At 37.5% G+C, this 26,607-nt stretch overlaps 3 protein-coding genes across 3 annotated transcripts; 2 read left to right on the top strand and 1 right to left on the bottom strand.

The window, feature by feature from the left end:
- Nucleotides 1-3,764: 3,764 nt before the first annotated feature.
- LOC128013843 (uncharacterized) lies at nucleotides 3,765-11,164 on the top strand. The gene is made up of 5 exons (XM_052597033.1): nucleotides 3,765-3,943; nucleotides 5,750-5,925; nucleotides 6,487-6,599; nucleotides 6,719-6,928; nucleotides 8,118-11,164. Exons 1-4 carry the CDS (start codon nucleotides 3,927-3,929, stop codon nucleotides 6,920-6,922), a joined length of 510 nt encoding a protein of 169 aa, XP_052452993.1. The 5' UTR covers nucleotides 3,765-3,926; the 3' UTR covers nucleotides 6,923-6,928; nucleotides 8,118-11,164.
- Nucleotides 11,165-14,948: 3,784 nt separating this feature from the next.
- purba (purine-rich element binding protein Ba) lies at nucleotides 14,949-17,639 on the bottom strand. The gene has a single exon (XM_052597030.1). It carries the CDS (start codon nucleotides 17,601-17,603, stop codon nucleotides 16,677-16,679), a length of 927 nt encoding a protein of 308 aa, XP_052452990.1. The 5' UTR covers nucleotides 17,604-17,639; the 3' UTR covers nucleotides 14,949-16,676.
- Nucleotides 17,640-20,326: 2,687 nt separating this feature from the next.
- LOC128013837 (histone H2A.V) lies at nucleotides 20,327-22,814 on the top strand. Its single transcript, XM_052597028.1, has 5 exons — nucleotides 20,327-20,488; nucleotides 21,766-21,843; nucleotides 22,017-22,130; nucleotides 22,213-22,342; nucleotides 22,443-22,814. The coding sequence occupies exons 1-5, from the start codon at nucleotides 20,486-20,488 to the stop codon at nucleotides 22,502-22,504; spliced, it is 387 nt and encodes a 128-aa protein (XP_052452988.1). The 5' UTR covers nucleotides 20,327-20,485; the 3' UTR covers nucleotides 22,505-22,814.
- The last annotated feature ends 3,793 nt before the right edge of the window (nucleotides 22,815-26,607 follow it).

Raw genomic sequence — 26,607 nt, 5'->3', positions numbered from 1 at the left:
TAGACAAGGAAAAGGGAATGCTAGTCGTAGAGGGTCAGTTCTTATAATAAATGAAAAGGAAAGAAGTAGAAAGAAAGAATGTCTCAGTTACATATGGTAACCCTCGTTTCCTGAAGGAGTGAACAGAGACATCTCGCCAGATGACAGACGAATTGGTATATCTCTTCGATTGACCAATCTACTTTGAGTGTAAACAAAACAAGCCAATGCACATTGGCATGCAATTATTGCACCCAGCTGCAGCTGATCACAGTATGAGCATAAAAAGGCAGCAGGTGCAATGCCTACCAGGTTTCTGCTGAGGAGCCAAGCCGGTGACCGGGCCACTCAGCAGTGGTACAGCTCTCTGTTCCCTCCTTACGGGGACCAACAATTACCATGCGTAACCGAAACATTCCCTTTCAGTCACTCACTCTTTTGACGTCACGCCGGATGACAAACGAATTGGGATTACTACCAAAGTGCCATGGATGCTGTCCCTACCAGTGCCCTGTGCAAGACTTCTGCATTTGGTGTAGGCCGGACCTCGCAACAAGAAATTCCATTCACCAATGTCACAGCACTACCCACTCAGTGAAATTGGATAACACTGGGAAAACTTACCTGTTCCCATTGGAATAGGGACACTGCAGAAGCTCCAACCTTCCTGAAGGAGCAGGAGCAAATGAATCAGTTTAGGTGCATTTGGAAAATTGGAGGTGATTGTAACCTTCTTGTAATTGACAGAAGTCTGTTGCAATGATGCAACACTCCTACTTGAGTGAGCTCGCAACCTGAATGGGCAGGGCACACCCGGTGCCTGATAAGCCAGGGTGATGGCATCCACAATCCAGTGGGCCATCCTCTGCTTAGAGACGGCATTCCCCTTCTACCGGCCTCTGTAACCGACAAAGAGCTTGTCTGAGGTCCTAAATCTTTGTGTCCGGTCTACGTAGCAACTCTTCTGGGAACAGTGCTTGCAGGTTCACCACCAGATCTCTGAGGGGAGTAATAGAAAAACCTGGGCACATAGCCAGGACGGGGCCTCAGGATTACCTGAGAGTCAGCCAGCCTAAACTCTAGGCATGAATCATCGACTGAAATGGGTGCATGTCCCCTACCCTCTTGATGGAGGCCAATGCAAGCAGGAGCAGAGTTTTCAATGAGAGAAACTCTAGCTTGACTGAGTATTTCACAATGCCTTGGCCTTTGGTTTATCGCCTTTTTAAATTAGATACTGAATCTGAGATTTTCACTGTTGTCTTTTGGATCCTAGTGCATATAAACCTTTGTTTTCAGCCCTTGTTTAATGTCACACTCACATTGTTTTCCTGGTTCCAGTCACTGGGCTGTCCTCCGATAGCACCACTGAGATTACTCTGAGAACGCCTGCACAGACAAGAAAGAGAGTGACAAAAAGAGGATGAGATGTGGGCAAATAATGGAATAAACGTTTCAGGAGCTGCTAATGCATCATGGAGTCAACCAGTGAACAAAAGCCTCTTACTGGGACCAGATCATGTTTTTGCTCCCACCCATTCCTACATAATTTAGGTACCATTTTCTTGTATTTGGTTTCTCTTGTCCTATTGCATTTGCAATAAATAGATAGCAAGCATTATCCTATACTTATTCACAATGGTAATGAATAAATAGTGAATGCTTGAATATACTGTATTCACACAAAACGTATAATAAATATCAAACAAACGCACTTGGGCATGGTTAAAGGATTAGTTCACTTTCAAATTAAAATTTCATGATAATTTACTTACCCCAATGTCATCCACGATGTTTACGTTTTTCTTTCTTCAGTCGAAAATAAATTTATTCTCCTTAAGCCGTGGTCACACTAGACCAGGGGTGTCAAACTCAATTCCTGCAGTTTCGATTCAACTCTAATTAAACACACCTGATCCAACTACTGTATTTTTCAGACTATAAGTCGTACCTGAGTATAAGTCGCATCAGTCCAAAAATACGTCATGATGAGGAAAAAAACATATATAAGTCGCACTGGACTATAAATCGCATTTATTTAGAACCAAGAACCAAGAGTAAACATTACCGTCTACAGCCACGAGAGGCGCTCTTTGTTTTCAGTGTAGACTATAGGAGCACTGAGCAGCATAGAGCGCCCTCTGGCGGCTGGAGACGGTAATGTTTTCTATTGGTTCATTTCTTTTGGTTCATTTCTCTCGGTTCATGTCAAATTAATTTCGATAAATAAGTCGCACCTGAGACCTGACTATAAGTCGCAGGACCAGCCAAACTATGAAAAAAAGTGCGATTTATAGTCCGGAAAATACAGTAATTAAATCTTTAAGGCCTATTTGAAAGCTACATGGAATGTGTGTTGAAGCAGGGTTGGAACAAAACTCTGCAAGGCTCAGGCCATTTAGGAAATGAGTTTGACACACATGCAATAGACTTTTAAACAGGAGCAGATGGTATGTTCAAACAGTATAAAGTGTAATTTTACTGGGCCTGCGTCTTGAAATAATCATTTCTGAACAGTAAACATTGATTGTCATTCTTTATTCACCTGCTTGTCATAGTTTCTCATTAAAATTAATTAAAGTAAATAGTGTAGATTGCATCACTATAACCGATAAAAAAAATTTATTTACATTAAAAAAACTTTTTTTTTTTGCATACATTTATTATGTAGATCAAACAAGAACAACTTCATTTTTATGTCTGTTGAAAGGGTGTTTACACAAAGTAAATTTAATTTTAATATTTCTTTAGTCATTTTGTGTGTGTGTGTGTGTGATCTACATAACTTTAAGATTTCTAAATGTGTATTTTTGTATTGAATTCAACTTAATTTTTTTTATTTCCATGTTCCAAATTTCAAGTGGGATCTACTTTGTTTTTCCAAATTTGTTAGTTTATTTAAAAGTAACATGTACTCAAATTTTCTAATTAGCAACTGAGTATTTAGGCCTACTATTTAACCACTGGTACTTGTCAAAGGAATGTTAGTAGAATGTACTCATCACAAATATGGTGCATACATTCCTGTTATAAAATGTTAGTAATATTATAACCAGAATGTACACATCACTATGGTTAAAATATAACTAACCTTAATTTCACAACTTTATTTTTACCTTGTTCAGTCCATGTGTTCCTCTTCTTTGCATGGGGTTTCCAGACCAGACCAAGATGAAGGGAATTAGGGTAATTATTTTATATTGAGTAAATGAAACAACGTTATTGTTTGTTGTGTGTGTGTGTGTACCAAAGAAGATTGGGATAACTTTGATACATTTTGTAAAGTAAAAAAAGCAGATTGATCTAAACTGATAAATAAAGGATTGGAGGATAAAATAACAGCTGAGTTGTTTCATTTTAAATGAATAATACAAACTGAGATTAAAAGTCAGAAATTTACTTAAGTCAGAAATTAAAATTTACTATGGTAAAATAAGCGTTCTGTGATATCGTCAAAATAATTTTTAATGATGGCGCACTTTTTTCTCTTTATAGTGTTGATATGGTAATTAGTAAATACTGTACATTTTGTTATTCTAGAATGTGTGGAAATATTTAAATCACATGTGTTACAACTAATCCCGCATTACTTTGCGCTCCCTTACGTCAGTACATTAGATAAATGTAAATGTCCTGTATGCATGCATGCTGAATGGTTCATAAAGGATGCTCCAAGTGAGACATGCTGCATTTTAAGGACCCTGGATGAGTTTACCACTTCCTGTAACTCTTTTTTCCTTAACATTGTTCCCGCAAACCTGCAGATATGGGGACAGATCAGCCTGTAGCCTATTAACGATTCCGGTAAGGGGGGCGTCTTCCGTCAAACGTGTGCACTTTGGATTTGCATCCCTGCTAGCCTATATAAATACTCACGACATCACAGTGATCTGAAGACGCTCAAACTCTCAGGCAATCGGTAAAGAGCTGCGAGGACGGGAAATTAAATGAATCCGAAAACCAGGTAGGCTATAGGCTTATATTCGTGCATTTTTATCATTTGTAAATTTCATTTATAAAGGGTGCTGTAAAACTGATACAAGAAGCAGGTTTTCTTAAATAGACTTTAAATTAAAACTTGAGTAAAATCATTACAGTCACCCCTCAGCCTTTATGACTGACTATTGAACTTTGATATGTTGATAACACGTGCTATAACTTCGACGACACTTTGTTCATTCTTGAAGTGAACTACTATATATTTATTTATTTATTTTTGTTCTACTGCATCAGGCTGTGCATGTTACGTATGCAAATATCAGTAACTTGATGCAAGAAGTAGCCTAATTGGTAGTCAGTCCAGAGAGATAAACATAGGTGTAGTGGACTCCTGCTGCTGCATTCTGAATAATTTGTAAAGGTTTGATTGCACATTGTTGATGTACAAACAGGAGCATTGCAATAGTTCAGCGCAGAAATGACAAGGGTAAAGATGAGAAGTTGCGCAGCACTGTAGTGTATGTGCTAGGGTGACCACCTGCTAAGCCCAAGGGGGGACAAAGGGTTTGTTTCTGAGGGACAATGTGGGACACTTCCTTGCGCTGTGGTGCTCCCACCCTATGGGCAGACTCGCTGATAGTGGTTTACCCATTTCTAGCACATCCCACCTTACATGGTATAAATGTAATTGCTGATGTATGCTCATGACAGAATTGACAGATGCACTTCCACTTACGATTTACTTTAGTTATTTTATTTATTTTTCATTACAATTTATTCACTTTAAATTATAATATAAAAATTATAGGATTAAAATGAATTGTAGTTGCTCAACACCACAGGAACAGTTTAAAAAAAAGAGTCTAAACTCACAACTCCAGAGGTTCACGGAACGCCTGGGGCTCGAGCGACCAACTTTTATTTGAGCAAGCATTGATTATGCGTGACACAGTCTCAATTTGTGGGACGCATGAATTGGGCTTCAAACGCTGTGCGCGCACGCGCTACGCGGGACGTGTGGTCACCCTAGTATGTGGAGAAGTGGAACGGTCCCAGGACTGATCCCTGGGTGAATGATCCTCTACATACCGAACATTTGAATCATCTTTCGCTATCTGCAGTGCTTCACTGACCGAGAGGAAGGCAGTGTGAGTTGAGTGGCCGCTTTCAAATCATGATTGGTTCTTACGGTGACCATATGTGCTGTTCATACGGGACACATCACAGCCAGGATTTTAATAATGCCTAAAACATCCAGAGCAGTTTGACCAATAACATGCAGGTATTGTACATAATCGACCAATCGTGGGGCTGCGTGTGAGAAGGTAAGACGTAGAGGGAACGATCAAAGCGATGCGAATATGTGCACGTGTTTGATCGTTCGATTGACTTGAAGCGTCGCTGCGCACAAATCCAAAAAACAAAAACAAAGTGCGTCACAATGCTTCAAGTCAAACGAACGACCAGACACGTGAAAGCGAATCGAAAGCATAAGGAGCCATCTGTTCTGCTCTTTATAGCTCTCGTGAATGTTACACAACGATCAACCTGCACAGTGCAAATAGACAAAACCTGGATATTTTACGCAATATTAAAATCCTGACTAGGACGTGTCCCGTATGAACGGCGCATATGGTCACCCTATTGGTTCTTTAGTGTAGGTTTTATAAAGCAGTGCCCTCCTGCTTGAATGCTGAGGGTAAGAGAGAGATGCGCTTAAATATTCTCTCGCAAAATGTTTTATTTCCAATTTTGTAATTTTCCCTTTTTGTTCCTCACCTTTTACAGTCTATATTACCTGTTTGTCTGTTGATATGTTTTTATCTATTAGTGTCCAAAAAGAAGCTTCCCAAAAAATGGAAATCTCTTCCATTGATTCAGCGTTCCTTGCTACCAGTGGCCAAAGGTATGTGTGCATTGAAGGCAGGCCCAGTCGCAGGACCAGTCAATCGCATGAGCTGGTCACAAAATTTCTACAGGAAGGTGACCTTGGAAGCGCAGCTAAAGGTCTGAACCTGTGTTGTTGCACTGAATGCGTCATATGTTTCTTTGGTTGTCCAGAACTGTCATCAGTAACTCTTAAAGGGATAGTTCACCCAAAAATCTAAATTATGTCATTAATAACTCACCCTCATGTCGTTCTAAACCAGTAAGACCTCCATCCATCTTCGGAGCACAGTTTGAGATATTTTAGATTTAGTCAGAGAGCTCTCAGTCCCTCCATTGAAACTGTGTTCACGTTACAGTACTGTCCATGTCCAGAAAGGTAAGAAAAACATCATCAAAGTAGTCCATGTGACATCAGAGGGTCAGTTAGAATTTTTTGAGGCATCGAAAATACATTTTGGTCCAAAAATAGCAAAAACTATGACTTTATTCAGCATTGGCTTCTCTTCCATGTCTGTTAAGAGAGTCCAAACAAAGCTGTAACAAACTCTTGAAATGCCTCACAGAAAGTACATTTTCAGTGAGCTGTTTCCTTTTTTAGGTGAACTATTCCTTTAATGAAAGTGTTGCATAGTGACTTAATGTAATGTTAGTAATATGATTCATTTTCTTCTTCTTCAGTCAAAGTGTATCATGTTTTGAATGGCACCAGAAAATGCATGGCTTTTTGCTTTGAGGTGAATAAAAAGTCAGTCTTCCCTGTTATTACTCACGGTAAAGAGGTCAAATTCAAGGTAATGTCTAAGACACTGAATTGCAAATAAATCATTTATTGTTAGACGTGGTGTCAAATACATTCTTGTGCTTTTATTTTATCATTTCTGATTTTATTTAATGGCTCTCATGTATTCAGGTTTTACCCAGAGAAGAGCCGATCACGGCAGGAATCTTTGACCAAACGTTCTTATTTCAATGGGGAGACATTCATGGAGACTGGAGGAGTTTGAAATCAGTGGCTGAACCAAGCAAGTACCTGATTGATGGAAAAAATGGCAAAGAAAAGAACAAAGTGATCATCACAACTGAGCGGAGTCCGGTTTTTAAAGTTGAGAAATGAGAAGAGGTATTTTTGCAAAAATGTGTGTGAGTGGAATGTTTATATTAAACTGAAGTGATGTTCTGCATTCTAGCAGGTTTAACACTATACATTGTAAAAACTAAATAGCAAGGGACTCATCCATCCATTGATTTTCTAAAACAGCAGATACTGGGTTGCAGAGTTTTTATAGATCAGGCAAATTCCAAGAGAACAGGACAACTTCATGCAGAAAGACCCCCTGACAAAGATGGGATTTAACATTTAAACTTCACATTTGTAAAGAGCGCTGTCATAAAAGGGCTATATCCTATATAGTTTCCGATACCCAAAAAGGCTTTCAAAGTTCATAACTTATACCATAAAGATATAATTAACGACGGTCTCATTGACTGTTCTTTAAAAACACTTCTAAGGATAGTCATGAAATGGTGAGTATTAGTACGCAGTATCCAGTGTTTCATTTACTTGCTTTTTATGCTGATCAACCCTGCAAGGCCTGACATTAAATAATAGCCTGAAAAAAAGCACCTCAGTTTTATTTATGTTAAATAATGAATTAAAATATCCCATTTGGTGCAATTGCTGATGGATCATATTTGAAACTTGCATTTAACTTGATTTTTCATGTACCTGTATGAATAATCAAGTAAACCAAAGTTGCTTTCATTTAAGGTGCACTAAGTGATTTTTGCCAAACAAAAGCAGCAGAACAAACATGCCCAACAGGACTTCGCCCCCTATTCTGATAACTCCTCCCCACACATACGTACACAACACTGATAGCGACGACTGCAGATATTCAAGCAAAAGCCAACACAGAATAGTTGTGTGAAAGAGCAAAATCAATGTAACTCACATATCAAAAAAAAAAAAAAAACAGCCTCAACATCCCCTTCCTTTCTACTCCTTGAGTTCTCTCCACCGCTCCAAAATGTGTTGATTTGACTGATTGTAACCCTTCCTTTTAATGTTTAGTTCGCCCCTTACTGCTGATTGGCAGTTAGTGTGTTTTGGGAATCATTTATTGGTCTTTGAAATTTGAGTATCAAATTAGATACAATTTATGAGATTTAAGAAGAAAATGACATTCAAATAAAACTAATCTTTCTCATTTTCATAATTTTTAGGAAAACCAAGAAATATCAATAAAGAGCTTCAATTCGTTTCACAAGTTTTCACCAACAAAAGTGCTCTCTTTTTTTTTTTTTTGCAGGGTCCTTTTCTGTTGATGGATGTTGAGAAAATGTGAGAGCAAGTGGAGTGATTCTTTTCTGGTTCTTTTTGAGGCATGCCATTTTATCCATTTATTGGATTCATTTAATTGCCCTTTTGTCATAACCTAGTAAGTATTACTGACATGCAGTTTTAGGTTCAAAATCATTTGCATTATTACTATACAAACGCAACTGACACTGTTTAGTTTGTCACAATGAAAGTATTTTTAGTTAATAATTACATGGCTTATCAAAATGTTTAAATAAGCCATAGACATTACTCAGGAACCTAACCCTTTAGTGTCATATCCTGTGAATCACATGCTTTCTTTAACTTTTAACTATGTTAAAAACTATTTTTGTTGCTTAATGTTATTGTGGAAACTGAGATATACTACCATTTAAAAGCTTGGGCTAAGTAACGAAGAAATTTCACAATTTATGTGACATTGATATACTTACTACATAAGATACTTCTTAAAAATGTGTATGTGTAGCCTATATATACAGTATTGTTCAAAATAATAGCAGTACAATGTGACTAACCAGAATAATCAAGGTTTTTCGTATATTTTTTTTATTGCTACGTGGCAAACAAGTTACCAGTAGGTTCAGTAGATTCTCAGAAAACAAATGAGATCCAGCATTCATGATATGCACGCTCTTAAGGCTGTGCAATTGGGCAATTAGTTGAATTAGTTGAAAGGGGTGTGTTCAAAAAAATAGCAGTGTGGCATTCAATCACTGAGGTCATCAATTTTGTGAAGAAACAGGTGTGAATCAGGTGGCCCCTATTTAAGGATGAAGCCAACACTTGTTGAACATGCATTTGAAAGCTGAGGAAAATGGGTCGTTCAAGACATTGTTCAGAAGAACAGCGTACTTTGATTAAAAAGTTGATTAGAGAGGGGAAAACCTATAAAGAGGTGCAAAAAATGATAGGCTGTTCAGCTAAAATGATCTCCAATGCCTTAAAATGGAGAGCAAAACCAGAGAGACGTGGAAGAAAACGGAAGACAACCATCAAAATGGATAGAAGAATAACCAGAATGGCAAAGGCTCAGCCAATGATCACCTCCAGGATGATCAAAGACAGTCTGGAGTTACCTGTAAGTACTGTGACAGTTAGAAGACGTCTGTGTGAAGCTAATCTATTTTCAAGAATCCCCCGCAAAGTCCCTCTGTTAAAAAAAAGGCATGTGCAGAAGAGGTTACAATTTGCCAAAGAACACATCAACTGGCCTAAAGAGAAATGGAGGAACATTTTGTGGACTGATGAGAGTAAAATTGTTCTTTTTGGGTCCAAGGGCCACAGGCAGTTTGTGAGACGACCCCCAAACTCTGAATTCAAGCCACAGTACACAGTGAAGACAGTGAAGCATGGAGGTGCAAGCATCATGATATGGGCATGTTTCTCCTACTATGGTGTTGGGCCTATTTATCGCATACCAGGGATCATGGATCAGTTTGCATATGTTAAAATACTTGAAGAGGTCATGTTGCCCTATGCCGAAGAGGACATGCCCTTGAAATGGTTGTTTCAACAAGACAATGACCCAAAACACACTAGTAAACGGGCAAAGTCTTGGTTCCAAACCAACAAAATTAATGTTATGGAGTGGCCAGCCCAATCTCCAGACCTTAATCCAATTGAGAACTTGTGGGGTGATATCAAAAATGCTGTTTCTGAAGCAAAACCAAGAAATGTGAATGAATTGTGGAATGTTGTTAAAGAATCATGGAGTGGAATAACAGCTGAGAGGTGCCACAAGTTGGTTGACTCCATGCCACACAGATGTCAAGCAGTTTTAAAAAACTGTGGTCATACAACTAAATATTAGTTTAGTGATTCACAGGATTGCTAAATCCCAGAAAAAAAAAATGTTTGTACAAAATAGTTTTGAGTTTGTACAGTCAAAGGTAGACACTGCTATTTTTTTGAACACACCCCTTTCAACTAATTCAACTAATTGCCCAATTGCACAGCCTTAAGAGCGTGCATATCATGAATGCTTGGTCTTGTTTGTTTTCTGACAATCTACTGAACCTACTGGTAACTTGTTTGCCACGTAGCAATAAAAAATATACTAAAAACCTTGATTATTCTGGTTAGTCACATTGTACTGCTATTATTTTGAACAATACTGTACATATATATGTGTGTGTGTGTGTGTTTATATTTATATGTACTATTCTGTGCCAGTATCAGTAGTGAGAGCACGTTGTTCATGCTGCAAATTTCAACAACAAGAAGTGCTTACCAGATGGAGAGGGACACCACTGCTATACACTAGTTCCCAAAACTGGTCCTGGAGGCACCCCAACACTTTACGTTTGATCAAACACACCTCATCAGCTCATTATAGAGACTCCAAAATCTGAAATTGGTGTGTCAGAGAAAGGAGACATGCAAAATATGCAGTGTTGATGTGCCTCCAGGACCAGGGTAGGGAACCACTGGTGTATAGCAGTGGTGTCCAATCCTGCTCTTAGAGGGCCACTGTCCTGCAGCGTTTAGCTTAAACCCAATTAAACACACCTGAACCAGCTAAACAAGGTCTTTATAGGCACACTAGAAATCAGACAGGTGTGTTTATGGGATTGGGGCTATCTTCTGAAGGCCAGTGGCGCTCCAGGAAAGAATTTGGACACCCCTGGTGTGTAGTATGTTATGTGGGACACAGAGAAGAGTCAGTTAAGCGCGACCTCTGCTGGTGAAGCTGTGGAACTGCAGACTGACAACATGCGGATGTATAACGTCATCTGAGGCAGATTTTGCTGAACACAGATCAGCATTTGAGGACGACTTTTATCAGTAAAGTGCTTTGCACTAGAGTTTGTATAGCGTATGCTACGTCTATTATGCATTGTTTTTTCTAGTAGTGATCTGCCAATGTATATTCATGTATTTGTTAACCATATTATGTAAAAGCGACATGCATGCATTTCTTTTTGAGAAAATGTATGCACATCTAACTTCTGTATTATACATTATACATTGACTAAATAATATAGCCCTATCTACATAAACATATTTTCTGGTTTATTTGGCTTGTTGTGAATTAATGATGTAGAGAAATTCTGCCCTTACGCAAAACTGAAAATATCTGACAAATATGGCTTTTTAAAAAATTATATTTAATTCATTCTTTATTTGTTTGTGTGTGTGGTGGGGTGGGGGTGGTGTCTGTGCAGGAAGGAAAGAAAGAGCACAAATAACCGCATTTTAGCTTGTTTCACTATAAGCATGAGAACAACATACATGGCAACATGAAAGCTAAATATAGCTGTGGAAAGCCTGCAGTACACAGAAGAGCTTTTCTGTCATGAGTCACGTCCCTCTGATGCCCTGCTGCTCACGCTCCTCATCATCACACTCTTCCTCTTTCTACAGAGTGATATTGATGGAGTACTTGCCTCCTGTCAATTTGTAGGTACTCATTACGATAGACACTTTTAACTTATGACCTATGGCATCTTCAAAAATGTTTTATATTGGCAAATCAGTGAACACGGTAACAAGGTATTTGGTATTTGTTATTTACCAAAATGTCCTTGAAACATGGCCCTGCAGTACTGTGAGTATTGTTAGCTCTTGTATGTTTGCGAATAGAATAGAATAGAATATATATATATAGATATATATATATATTGTTTTGTGTGTGTGTGTGGTTTCCAATAATCCCCGGCAACTAAAACATTAAAGAAATTAATTGAAATTAAATAAACATAAAAAACAAAGTAACAAAAGAAAACAAAACCAACAAACAAAAAAAAAAAAAAACTAAAGGAAAACAAAATATAAAAATATATAATATAAAAAATGTAATTCAAAATATTAACTAAAACTAATATATCAAAGTTACACACATATTTACCCACAAGAGAACAAAGTAAATAATTAAGATTAACCAATAAACACAATATAAATATACCAATGAATCAATACAATAATAAACATCTAGATGAAGCAGAAAACGTATATTTCTATTTGTTAAGTTGCTTTAGAAGAATGGTTCTAAAGCAAACGCTGAAATGTAATATTATTTCTTATATCAATAAATCCAATAATTCACAACACAAAACGTAATGTCCAAATGAGAAAATTTCTGTGGTATTATTCAATAGTGAAACTGAGATGTAGTTAATGGGAAGTGGAACTATGGTTAACTGCTCTGTCTGGCACAGAAGCTCTGCAAGGTGAATGGAGATCTCTCAGGATTAGTGGATTGAGAGTGACTGTTCAGTATGAAGCACTCGGCACGCTCTGAATGAACAGAACTGAATGTCCTGTTAAGGACAAATCATAAAAAGCCCATCACCTTCAACTTAACCTTTCCAAGACAGAACTGCTTGCAATTTCACTATCCAGTTAGATGCATCATCCACAACTCCTTCAAAAACAGCCAGAAGCCTTGGAGTTATGATTGATGATCAGCTGAATTTCTCAGACCAAATTGCTAAAAACTGCCCAGTCCTACAGATTTGCTTTATTTAACATCAGAAAGGCCCTTTCTTCCAGAACATGCTTCACAACTCATTGTTCAAGCTCTTGTCCAGACTGGACAATTGCAATGCTCTCTTGGCAGGTCTTCCAGCCAGTTATATCAAACCTTCACAAGTAATCCAGAATGCGGCTGCAAGATTAGTCTTTAACAAGCCGAAAAGAGCGCATGTCACACCTCTTTTCATCAGTCTTCTTGTTTTGTTTTTATTTATTATAACAAAATTATATGTATTGGTCTAAAAAAAAAAGTCTGCTAAATGACTAAGAGCAAATGTCTGGTTGACAGTTTTTTGCATCTTATCCTCATCTCAGCAGGATGGCAGAGAATATGAAATAATCTCCTGAATCAGGGACGCTCTGCTAGGCATGCCACTGCATACCCTTGAACTGTCATCAGTGAAGCTTAGCGTGTGTTCGTGTGTGTGTGTTTGTGTGTGTGAGTCTTACCATGACTGATTATGAAATCATGTCAGATGAGGATCATGGGGTTTATCTCAGCACCGATGCAGTAGGACGTTATAGGACATGAGAATGAGGAGGGATAGCTGTTCTTCATTACAGTAAAGTGAGACGCTGTATCACTTTACAGATTTAGCTGTAAGTTGCTACAATGGTGGTAACAGATATCCTACTATTCCAACATTTCTTCTTCCCTAAAAAGCTTTTTGTAAGTGATTTACCCTCTACATCACACATTGTGGTTGCAAGAACTTTACTGTAAAATTATAGTAGCAGCATGTTATTTTTTTATTTAAATTCACAGGGGGAAAAATTTATGTTTTAACACGACACTAAAATAATGCAGCATAAAGAAATAGTTTACCCAAAAGTGAAAATCTACTCACTCACAAGGGATCCGATATTCCTTTATTATATTGCTTTTTTTTCAAGGAAAATAAGTGATCTCGACTAACTCTTTTCGCTTCACAAGACATTAATTGATGGAATGTAGTAGTATGGATTACTTGTGGATTATTGTGATGTTTTTATCAGCTTGACTTTATCTCGACTTTATCAGTCGCAGACAAGAATGCATTCTTATTTGAAGCCAAAATAATCACATATCACTTTGAAAAAACTGATTATAGATTCCCAAGTACATACCATTCCTCATCTTACACAACCTGAGAGTGTAGCAAGAATCAATCTGACTTGCTTACCAGATTCAGTCTATTCCCACAGGCCTTGAAATCCACAGAGGCAGCATTTCTGTAACTTGAACTCTGGTTTTCGTCATGCCACTTACTCTTTTGTTACCCATTGACTTCCATGAACAAAATACATTTTAACTGAAACTGTATGGCTTTCTTCAAAATTAATTATTTTGTTGTTCCACAGAAGAAGGAAAGTTTTGCTTTTGGGGCTGAACTATTCATTGAAATAAAAAAAGTTGCTCATTTTATCGTCATCAGCCTGAATTTCCTCAACAACCACATAATTTGAAGTATTCATGTCCAGTGCAGGCTGTTTGTTTAAATCCCCGTGTGCTGTATTAGTGATGTTTGCCTTAGCCAACACCACTAATAAAAGGCCACTTCAGTGTTGTCACCAGCTGTGCCATCCTAAGCAAAAACCTCTCTGCAGAAATTGCTTACAACATCCTTGAGGCCAAACTGGATCTGTGACGTGGAACTAGAGTTTGCAAGATTCTGCTTCACACAGATAAGAAAGCTCTGTGAAGGAGCAGCCCTATTAAAACCAGACCTTAGTATGCATGAATTCAGGTTTGGCTTTTCATTTTGGCTTTCTGAGCACCTTATCATCAATGCATTCAGCACTAGAAATTATAATGTGAAACAGCAAGACCACTGTAGCTCAGCCAAGCAGGATTATTATGGTTAATGAAAACCATAAAACATTTTTATTTAATTGACCTTGATGTACTAAAAGTACTAAAATAAAATTTATGAAATCTATGTAGACACACACACATTATATATATATCATACATTAAAAATGACAAAAACACAAAACAAAATTAGTAATATTTAAACTAAAATTGAAAAAGAAAAATTAAAAAAAAGTTTATTAAAAAAAAACTATAATAGTATCTCAACCACACTAAAATAAGATGCTGCCAAGATGCATGACTTCTAAGAAATACTGCAGGTTATGGACTAAACAAAAGAAGAAGCATTGTTTCCAGAATCCTGGATGATTATGATTTACTGACAGCAGTTGCATTTGAGCATTTCACTAGCAGCTGGAGTAAACGGGAAAAGCTGATTGAAAACATTATTTTTTTGCAGATCTGTTTGGTGATGCTTATGGTGCAGTAGAAACACAGCTGTCAAGAATTGTAACAGAGTCAAACAAACTCATGTTCTCAGTAAAGAAATTCTATTTATTGTTCAAAGGAAGTCTGTGGAGAATTACAGCAGTACACAAGACTGAACAGCTGCCTTTATCACATAACACAGTACAGACAAGAATGAGGTCAAAACTTATATGAATAGTGAAATTAGTAAAAAAAATCACTATGGCTTCCCAGGTGGTGTGTATGGCTAATTCTTGTGGTTACAGAAGGCCTGAAAATTAAAACGGTCAGGAAAGGGATTTCACTCCTTTTTCTCTGATCAGATCATAAAATGTATAACACCCACTCAATATCAGTAAGAGAAGGATAACAGAGGGAAGAGTTGCTAACAGGCACACACATTTTGACAGATCTGGGAGAAGAGGAGAAAACAGGTCGCAGTAAGACTTAGAAATGTGACAACTTAATATACAGAGGAACAGACTGTTGAGAAAAAAAAAAAAAGATTAGTGTTATATTTTAATTTGGGTTGCTGAAAAATGGAATACAAACTAAATTGAGAACCTTTTCAAGTCTAGTTTGTATATTTCACAATTCGGTCATTAATTTTATATGTTCTTCAAACCATAAAGACTATAGGAAATATATGGAAAACCAGTACGAAATATTTCCCTATATATAATTGCATCCGAGTTTTATTTGTTTAAATAGCCTGTTCAGGAAGCATTTATAATTGATTCTATATTGATGTCTATATATAAATATATTTCTGTATATATATAATTTTTTTCTGCATATTGTTTTTAAAAATAAATCTATTTAAACCCAGTTGGGTGTTGTTCTACATTTGATTTCCTTTCCAGTTATGTCACCAAAGCTCTCCATGTGTTAAATTCGAAAACTACTAAATTTGTCCCAGTTGGATGTTTGCCTATCAGGCAAACCAGTATCATTCCCTTTAAGGGAAGAGCCAAATCAAACCCAGTATCGATGGTAAATTTAGTGGTATCAGCACCAATGCACTTCCCAATTTAGGACATACAATCAAGAGTAATTTGCACTCAAGATGCAAGAGGAAAACAAAATAAACTCACTGGCCCGTGTGAAACTCTGTCTTCACAGTGGGCCGGCGGAGCACAGTTTTAAAGCACCATTTTAACTGTTTGTACATTGTTGCTTGAACTGTATTGTGTGTCCACAAGTTGAACTCTTTAACAACCTCCAATTTTTACACTGTTTGATCTGAGTCTTTTATATATATATATATATATATATATATATATATATATATATATATATATATATATATATATATATATATATATATATATATATGTATATATACACACGAATTAGCAGAGAAAACGTCCTGAATGAGCTAGTTATGAGATTCACACCACATCATTCAGATGATGCTGGTTTGCTCTCCATCATATGGAACAACACCAAAAACACTTATAGTAGACATATTCATCGAATCTTGATACACTAACACTAAACATCCCTGTCGACTCGTTTGTGAACTCAGTAACTCAAGTCTCTGGGTGAAAGGGTGTTTTTTTTTTCTTTGTAAAGGGGAGAACTTTCAAAATGACAAGACCTATAGAGCAGCCAGCAGAAATATCCATTTATCTAGCCAAACATCTATACTGCTTTAAAAACAGGATTCTCTTACATATACATGACAGTGTTTATCAGTCAGACCTCTTTATTCGCCGTGGAGCGTTAATGTTCTTCGTTTCATGCACGGTAATTCTTTCCCCTCCTGCGCGCGCGGTTCTCGCTCTGTGCGGTTCAGTCGTCCTCCAAGTCGTCGCCCTCCGACTCTTCTCCAGCTCTCCGTTCGTACGCTTTATCTCTGTGCCGCTCCTGGATCTCCTTCATCTCCTCGGCGTAGCGGCAGAACGCTCCGCCGAACTTGCTCCAGGCTTTGAAGGGTATCGTGATAGAGTTTCTGTAACTGGGCTTCACCTCGCTCACCCGCAGAAACACCCCGTACTTGTTGGAGCCCACGTCGAAGAAGAACCGCTTGGAGTCCACCGAGATTGACGTGCCCTCAGGGAGCTCCCCGTAGCCTCCCGCGCCGCCGCCGCCGCCGCCGCCGACCAGCTCCTCGTCGTCCCCGCCGTAGTCGTCGATCAGTTTAGCCAGAGCGTCGCGGAACTCGATGAGACCCTGAGCTGGAAGGGCGATGGTTTGCCCGGATTGCATGCCGCCCCCGGGCACACCTCCTCCGACGCCAAAGCCACCAGGCCCGCGGTTGACGGTCTGACGGATCCGGAGGAACCTCCCCCGCTGGTTCTCTTTCAGATCGAGGTAGTATTTGCGGTTTTCCCTCACTAGGAACTCGCTCTTCAAGGCCCGTCTAGGCCCGCCGTCCTCGCCGCTGGAGGACTGAGCGATCTGCTCCGGGGTGCTGGGTCCGAGCTGTGCGTAGTGCTCGATGAAGTCCCCCAGGTAGTCCCGAAACTCCGCCGCGACAGACATGGAAAGTGTCAAGCGACTTTTGGAGCCCCCAGCGCCGACCTCGGCGATCTTGATGAACCTGCCCTTCGAGTTTTGCTTCACGTCCAGATAGAAGCGCTTGTTTTGGATGTCAAGCCGTTTGGACGCCAGCTCCTGGGTCTCTTGATCCCTCTGGAAAGGCTGGAATCCGCTTCCTCCTCCGCCGCTGCTTCCACCGCGCTCACTCCCGCTATCCCCATCCGCCATCTTCACCATCACCCAGAGCTGCGTTTTTTTTCCCCCACCCGTATTCCATCAGGTCCCGCCTTCGAAGGCATCAGAACGTCGTATGATTGGCCCATAGCTCTTGAACGTCATCTCCTTAGGAACATCTTGGATTCGGCGTTTGACGTGTCAATCATAAATTCGCTTCTCCAATTGGATCGCAATATGTCCGTTATGCGGGTAAACACCGAGTACTCGTTCTCTTTGGTTCACTGGGACTGTCTGTCAATGGATAAAACCCACCCTGTTGTTTTGACAGAACCATTTGCGATTGGTGTACAGTGGTGTCGATAACGTGTTAACACAAGCATTTTATTGCAGATAACACTTGGCCATTCCAACGGTACATAGAGAATACACCTATTACAGTTTTATATCCATTTAAATATGCATAGCCTATCAAAACTTCTAAATAAATTTGTCACAGAAAGTTAAAAGGAGAATATTTTCTCTTTTACAAAATTTTAATAGGCATACTTTTAATTTATAAATAAATAGAGAACAGTTTAATGAGTGTAAAAAAAAAATTATACAGTTGCCCCAAGATATTTTTACAATGTATTTTAGTTTCTGAATAATACCGTTGTCTAGAGTCTTCTAGATTAATATAATTTAAAATTGGATTATTATTTTCTTAATAATTATCATTAAACAAATTATTAAAGGGGATAATTTAATGCGATTTCAATTTTTCCTTTCTCTTTGGAGTGTTACAAGCTGTTCGTGAATAGATAAGATCCCTAAAGTTGCAAAGACTAAAGTCTCAAATGCAAAGAGATCCGAGTGGGGGACCTATGACGTCACTCTGTAGGTGAATCATATCTTCCAGAAGAAGTGTATTATATTTTATTTTGAGATATTGGTAAAATTGCAATACATTGTTTAAAGCTATGTATATTATTATTGTGAAATGCTTCAGTAAGTCATAGCCCCGGGGCACAGTGAGGTCTTAATGTGATCTTGGACTCTTGGATGATGGAACCAGAAGTGCTAAAATTCTAACTCGCCTCTGTTTTGTTTTGTTTTTTTGTTTGCCTAGAAAATGACATCATAGCTCCACCACTTTATTCAGAAAGATGAGCTTTGTAAAAAAAAAAACTATGTGTTTCAGAAAGGCAGGGCATAGAGGAGAAACAATAATGTACAATATTTGGAAAATAATATATTTTTTTAACCTTAAACCGCATAAACACATTTCATTACACCAAATACTCTAAACAATGTTCTTTTAGCAACATATGACCCCTTTAAGTCTTCAGAGACTCGCGAAAAAAATAATTGCGAAAAGGGTATACAAATTCAGAAATGTTTACCTTCATGTTTATACATAGCCAGAAAAAAAAGATACACTGGCAACGTAATGCAAAGTAAATATTTTACAGATAATATTAAAAAATTTGTAGCACTTTACACTAACTAGCACTAGTATATGGCAGTATGAAGATAATTATTTATTTACTGTACAACATGTTTTCTAAGAGCTGGCAAAATCTCTCTGGACCCCTCTTTGAACTGTTGCTGTCTGGCCAGAGCACTGAGCACCGGACATTGGAAAAGTTTCTTTCCTCAGGCCATCTACCTCATGAACAGTTAAATGTTCTCTCCACTGCTCAATAAAACATGCAATACCCAACCCTATACTCATATTTATTATACGTATGTTATTGATTTAATTTATCTTTCATCTATCCACATTCCCTTGCATAATTTGTCTATATCACATCTGTACAAACATTATATCCTTATATCTTAGTTTACTGTCTCTTTTGTTTTTGTGACCCTGGACCCAAACCAGTTAATTCACTGGGGTATATTTGTAGCAATAGCCAAAATAACAGTGTATGGGTTAAAAATTATAGATTTTTCTTTTAAGCCAAAAATCATTAGGATATTAAGTAAAGATCATGTTCCATGAAGATATTTTGTAAATTTCCTACTATAAATATATAAAAACTTAATTTTTGATTAGTAATATGCATTGCTAAGAATTCATTTGGACAACTTCAAAGGTGATTTTCTCAGTATTTAGATTTTTTTGCACCTTCAGATTCCAGATTTTCAAATAGTTTTCAAATTTTCAAATAGCATATCGGTCAAATATGGTCTGATCCTAATAAACCATACATCAACGGAAAGCTTATTTATTCAGCTATATAAATTTCAATTTCGAAAAATTGATACTTACTTACACATTTATTTTTACTCACTTATTTTTATTTGGTTATTTGCGTCTTGTCACTTCTCAACCTGACTGTGTCCTGGAAGCTTCTGTGTGTACTTGACAATAAAGCTCTTTCTGATTCTGATATATATAAATTTTTACGCTAACTAGCACTTGCCTTTTTACACATTGTATAAATGTTTTTATGCACAGAAAATATACAACAACGTATATGTTTTTTCATAAGTAAGGGTGTCATATAAGAGGGTCCTTTGCATAATTTTTTTTCAAAGTCCGACTTGGTGCAAATACATTAGTGCATCTAGTATTATTCCTCGCCGATTTATTATTATCCAAAAATGTTTTAACACTTGATTTTGAGCTCTTGTCGTTTTTGTCAGGTCACTTGGGACTTTTAAACAAAAAGGTTAAGTGCTTTCTGTGAAATTTCAGGCAGTGTCACTGTCAAGTCCCGCCTACGTGTTATCTATCCGCACAACGATGGGGGATGGTAGACGCAGCTACATGACGATTTCTCATTGGCCTTCTCAAAATTCGAACCAACAACAGACGTTTTGATTGGCTGCTTCCACCGCTCGGTGTGCCTCTAGTGTTTGCAGCCGAACGGGGTTTATTGTTCCTCCGAGTCAAGAGGCGAAATAGATTGTAGATAGACCTCCCCGGATCCCATTCAAAGTAATACTTCGCTGAAATGGTATGTAATTCTTCAGTACTGGTCTGTATAAGTGTTTTCTGTAACGAGAAATATCCCTCCTTTTTGTTTTAGAGCTTAGTTGTCGTCTTTTTTTTTTTAAGATTCTGCGCTAGCTCTCAGCTAACGCTGGTTGGATTTTGCTCTTGCTAGCTCGCGGGAGTACGTTAGCTCGTGCTTATAGCCGTTGTGTAGTCACTATTTATTTAATCACGACGTATATGGTCTAGGTTTAAATAACTAACGTATTGAGCCTGGCTATCGTATTAATTTGAACGGTTTTGTTGATATAACGGTCGCAGCTGTTGTGAAATTTCTCCGAGCAGGATGGCTAAGCTAAACTATCTATCAGCGGCAGCGTGGAGCTCGCTCGCGATCAGTTCATATAAACTTTATTTACAGTAACTATATAGTTCTTCAGAGACCAGCGATTCCTGAGAATTGCGTTATACATTATTTGCGCGCGTGCGTGCGTGTGTAGGTTAATGTCAGAAACACTGATAAGCTGATCAGTTTTAGCGTGACAGACAGTCATATGAGCGGGAGATTTACCTGCTTTAACATGCTCTTATTCGACTAATTGGCGTTCATTGCAGTGGCAGATGGCACTGCTTAAAGATTTTAGGTAAACTTTAATTCATTTCGAAAGAAAAGCAGGATTGCGTTCCTAATGGATGTTTTAACCATACCTTCTGGGCGGGAAATGGTGCATATTGCCAAGATAAGTGGAGTATTTTCTCCAAACCCGGAATTTTGTTGTTGTTGCACGTTATGTTAAGAGCTGAAGTATTCTGGGTTGTTACTCGCATAAGAGTAATACATTAATAATAAATGTTTTGATTACTTGCACAATAGTTGACACACTTAACTATAACAGTTAATATTTTTAAATGTAAAAGGAAGGGAAATGATTATTTATTTTGTAAATATACTATTTATTATTAAAGTATTTATTATTCTGCAACATTAAATTTGCTATTAAATTTTTAGTTTTTGTCAGTAAAATGGTTACATATATTCTGCGAATGTTATTTTTACATAATTTAAGAAAAAATTATTCAATTAAATTTTTTTTATGAACTGTTACATTTTACATATGAAATTAAATATGTAATACTTCATTTCTGTATTTATTTTTATTTTCGTTTTTATTTTTCAATATGCTTTAAATATACTGAAGGAAATTCAAATGGTGACATACTGTTACTGATTATTCTGATTGCTTTGTGCACTGAAATGCTTGAATGTGTTTGTATCTGAGTCCATCTATTGTTTTTTAGGCAGGAGGAAAGGCAGGTAAAGACAGTGGCAAGGCCAAGGCAAAAGCAGTGTCTCGCTCCCAAAGGGCTGGACTTCAGGTAAGCCTCTTTTTTGGTGTGTGTGTGCTGTTTTTTTTTTTTTTTTGTTTGAATATCCATTTGTTAGATGTCCTTCAGTCAGATGGGTGTAGTTGAGGAATTTTTTAAGTCGCAATTGTCAAAGAAAATGTCAGATACTACTTTCTAAGGCAATGCATATCTGAAATTTGTAGTTCCCAGTGGGTCGTATCCACAGACACTTGAAGACCCGCACTACAAGCCATGGTCGTGTGGGAGCAACAGCAGCCGTCTACAGTGCAGCCATCCTTGAATATCTCACAGCTGAAGTAAGATTCTGTGCCAGTCACCTTCAAAACTGCAAAAGAAAATTAGTGTAGCATGCTACTAATCGTTTAATTCTTGTTGTAGGTTTTGGAGTTGGCAGGAAATGCTTCAAAAGATCTGAAGGTGAAGCGTATTACTCCTCGCCATCTACAGCTGGCCATTCGTGGAGATGAGGAGTTGGACTCCCTCATCAAGGCAACCATTGCTGGTGGTGGTATGTTGGAGTTTAATTTCTTCATGTGCTGATTGCAAACATGCTGCCCTCTTGACAAATGAGGATGTTAAGCACTTGTATGTTTGCTGACTTCTTGCAGGTGTGATTCCTCACATCCACAAGTCCCTGATTGGTAAGAAGGGTCAGCAGAAGACTGTGTAATTGCCGTCGGGGTCGCTATGCTGACATGGACTCAAGGATTTGCGTTTGGGATGTGTGACCAGATCGGCTTGTTCATCCATTCTCTCTTCTTTTTTTTTTAAGTTAATATTAATGTTATACTAGCTAACCACAAGTGATTTGTAGAGTTTTGTGTTAATGTTATACTGCCAAAACTAGAATGAATGGCAAATAAGCCCCGCCCCCATCAACCCAAATGTCAGGTATTTCAGAGAGAGACAAACAGGAAGTGTCTGATCTTTCCTGCTGTGACTGTGGAATTGTTTGTTGAATTGGCCAGAGCTATGGAGCTGTTTTATACTGAAAAACGGAAATGATAAAAACCTTTTATACAAAAAAAAAATTTTGTTTGTTCTTTTGTGTGTTGTCTTCCTCTGCACATAACAAAAATATGAAAGACAATTACATTTAAACCTATAGAGAGAGAGATAAACTTAAATCTACTTTTTAACATAGAAGCGCACCTTTACATGTTCAATTCTTTTTTCTTTGAATAAATACAGTGCTCATTTAATTTAAGTACGTTTCTTTTTCCACACTTGTATGTCTAAGAAATTTAAGATTAATATTAGTTTACTGAAGAGTGTTGGTTAGTGTGATTAGTGTAGCCTGTATGCACTGTAACTCACTTTGGATAAAAGCGTCTTCTAAATGCATTAATGTAAATGTGTGCATTTTATAATTGCACACGGACTGTCGTCTGGGCCGTTTTAAACCGTCGTCAAAAAAAAAAAGGATCACAGTGTGATTATGGTTAAAAGTCTGAATGTTAAACCAGCGGATCATCCGACCACGTAATAAACCATTCCAATATTTTTTTGTGATATTTTAAAAAAATGTCACGAAGTGTGGACGTTAGGTGGCGATCAAAAACCACATAGTCGTCGCGAATCACTTTGAATTCTCTAAATCTCATATTTGCGTGTGGGGGGATATATCTGTGAGTCTAAAATAAATACATAATTAACTTCACCGTGCATTTAACAAGACATTTCGATAACAGCACTCGTGTGTGCAGTTGACCGAAACAGATCTGTTGTTTAAAGCATTTTTCACTCGGAAATACACAAATCCCCCAAGTGTTTTATTCTGGATTTTCTGCATAACCTTTAGTATGTTTACACACAGTCAGACATGTTCTAGAGAGCTGACCGATGCACAAGCACCGATTTATAGCTCATCCAATGTCATTTGTCCACATTAACCCTTTAGGTACCAAATTAATCTAAATGAAGTCTGTGTAGCATCACAAAACTAAAAAAATCATACAGATGCAGAATGATGGTTTTAAATGTCCCATACAGCTGCAGCAAGGTTAATGGTGTTAATCTGACCATGCAGCGCGTGCTTGTGTGTGTGTTAGACCTCACTGTTCTGCTGCGTCACGTGTCATATTGAACAGATTTAACCTGGCTGGGAATTAAAACAAGATCTCCCACACGACTGCAGGCTTTGGGTTATGGGACATCTGCAATGCAGAAGCCTATATATAGCAGAGAGATGGAGGAGAGCAATGGAGGGAGGGGGCTGAGGACAAGATACAGTATTATCAATGGAAAAGTTCCCAGTCCCACAAATATTATTCAGTACTGCAGGTTTTCAGTGCTAGAGTAATTGCACTGGTAAATCACCAATTTCCAGTAAAAATATCACCATGGAGATATATTTTTGTAGTTGTTATAATGCATAATGAGTTTCAAATTGGTGATTAAACCATGTATTAATATGAAAATTGTGCATATATATATATATATATATATATATATAATTAATAATAAATGTCCTTATCGTGTGCCCTTGTGTTTATTGCTTAGTTTCCGCTGTTACTTCAGCAATGAATAAATTTCTCATTATTATTTAGTGAAATGAAGTGACATGACATTCAGCCAAGTATGGTGACCCATATTCAGAATTTGTGCTCTGCATTTAACCCATCCAAAGTGCACACACACAGCAGTGAACACACACACAGACACTGTGAACACACACTCGGTGCAGTGGACAGCCATTTATGCTGCGATGCCCTGGGAGCATGGTTTCAGTGCCAGGGTTAAGAGTCAAACTATCCACTAGGCCACAACTTCCCTTTATTGATTTATTATTTTCCTCTACATTTGAATGTGTAATCATAACCGTTAATGTTCACTGAGATTATTTCTGGCACATAATCATTACTGAGATGAAGCTGTCTTTAAATAATTTAGCTGCATGAAATATTTCAGGACTTCTTTTAGCAGGAAATGGATATGCTTAGTCAGAGTACTCTACATTTGAGTCGGTGGTTGACCATCTGCAAAATATGTTCACCATACAATGCACGATGCGGTAAAATATTTTTAAGTAATGACCACTAAACTTTATTTATGTGTTGTGCCAGTTACTTCTTGCATTAAGAAATCATTTAAACAAAAATCAATAATTCCATGTATTTACATTTTTATTGCAGAAAAAAGCCATAAGAAGTCAGAAAATGTGCAGTCAGCTTGTAATTGTGACTGACAAAATAATGACAATGATATCCCTTATTTACAGGTCTGTTCAAAATTTTGGGGTCAGTAAGATATTTTAATGTGTTTGAATGTGTCTCTTATGCTCATCAAGATTCAATTTATATTATTACATTTATAAAATGTTGTGAAATATATTTTTGATAAATAGTTAAAGTCACAAGAACATAATTTATTTGAAATAGAAATCTAACATTACGAACATTTTTACAGTCACTTTTGATCAATTTAACATCCTTGCAAAGTGAAAGTTATAATAGATAAAGATAATAATAATAATAATAATAGTAAAAATCTTACTATATTGTATGCTATTTTTTTTATAAAGTATTTAATGTACATGAATGTGTTACTGTAAGTAGAACTACCCAACTACAGCGCACTAAACATTCAATGCAAATCATTCAAAGGTTATGATAATCCTGTATGACTCTCTCAGAGGTAAATGAGAGGAATCTCATAGGGAATAGACAAATAATAAGAATCACCCACTGTCACAGATTTTGATGTGATTGTGTGTGTCGATGTAAAATTATGCATCTATGCTAGATGCATAATTTATAAGCTATATCTAGTTCCTAAGGTAATAATATACACCTCAGTCTAAATCAGGGGTGGGGAACATTGATCCTGGAGGGCCTGTGTCCCTGCTGAGTTTAGCTCCAACCCTGATAAAAAAACCTACCTGTATTCTGAAGACCTTGATTAGCTTGTTCAGGTGCGTTTGATTAGGGTTGGAGCTAAACTCTGCAGGGACACAGGCCACCCAGGATCAGTGTTCCCCACCCCTGGTCTAAATCCTACAAAAACAAATTCTAAAGCCTTTCATGTTATCTGCACTACATCTAACTATCCATTCCTACTAAATACAAATGTATAAACAGAATAAACCATGGTACTGAATGATTAGCCTACCATATTTATGATCCAGTTAATCAAATCTTTGAAGAAAATGGTACTATAAATATCCATAAAAGCATGACATTGCCATAGTTTTTTATAGAATTCATTTAGTTGTTCATGTTCATTCATCTCCTTCAGTCAGTTAAATGATCCATTCATGTCTGAGCCTAAGTCTTACTGATTTGTAATCTTAAAGCAACACTGTAGTTTTTCGACCTTCACTTCCGGAGACAGCAAGTGAAGCAGAATTTGGATTCGGACGTGCCTGGATGCCTTTCTGCATTGGAATGCTGCTTCTGAAGGCAGCACTTTAGAGCTTTTGGACGCAGCCTCTGGGTGGAGTTACCCAAAAGCTAAATATTCACCTTTTTCTGGCTATAAAAATTAGCACGGCCATTTGTAAATTCTATTGGTCTAGCTTCTGGTCTCATCTGCGTCCACCTACTTTTAGCTGTACAGAATCATGATGTACTGTATACTGTGACATTATTTACGACTAACAGACAATTGCACTTATCAACAACATAGCGAAACGGAGCACAAGTTAAATGGTGTTGCCTTAAACTTCTGAAAATATTATTGATTGGCAAGACGAGTATAACTATGAAAATCTCATTCAGCTCATTCTAAAGCTTTCACTTTTACTACATTTACAGTTGCTTGAGCATAATCAAA

Source organism: Carassius gibelio, chromosome A5, assembly GCF_023724105.1.
Source record: "Carassius gibelio isolate Cgi1373 ecotype wild population from Czech Republic chromosome A5, carGib1.2-hapl.c, whole genome shotgun sequence".
NCBI classification, from domain to species: Eukaryota; Metazoa; Chordata; class Actinopteri; order Cypriniformes; family Cyprinidae; genus Carassius; species Carassius gibelio.
The sequence above is the reverse complement of the archived record's forward strand: the minus strand, read 5'-3'. Positions and strand labels throughout refer to the sequence as shown.

Coding starts and splice junctions, on each gene's coding strand:
- purba (XM_052597030.1), bottom strand. CDS start 17,603: ATGGTGAAGATGGCGGATGGGGATAGCGGGAGTGAGCGCGGTGGAAGC.
- LOC128013837 (XM_052597028.1), top strand. Junction 21,844..22,016: donor CCCAAAGGGCTGGACTTCAG/GTAAGCCTCTTT, acceptor TGAAATTTGTAG/TTCCCAGTGGGTCGTATCCA. Junction 22,343..22,442: donor GGCAACCATTGCTGGTGGTG/GTATGTTGGAGT, acceptor GACTTCTTGCAG/GTGTGATTCCTCACATCCAC.
- LOC128013843 (XM_052597033.1), top strand. Junction 5,926..6,486: donor CCTTGGAAGCGCAGCTAAAG/GTCTGAACCTGT, acceptor CTTCTTCTTCAG/TCAAAGTGTATCATGTTTTG. Junction 6,600..6,718: donor GTAAAGAGGTCAAATTCAAG/GTAATGTCTAAG, acceptor TCATGTATTCAG/GTTTTACCCAGAGAAGAGCC.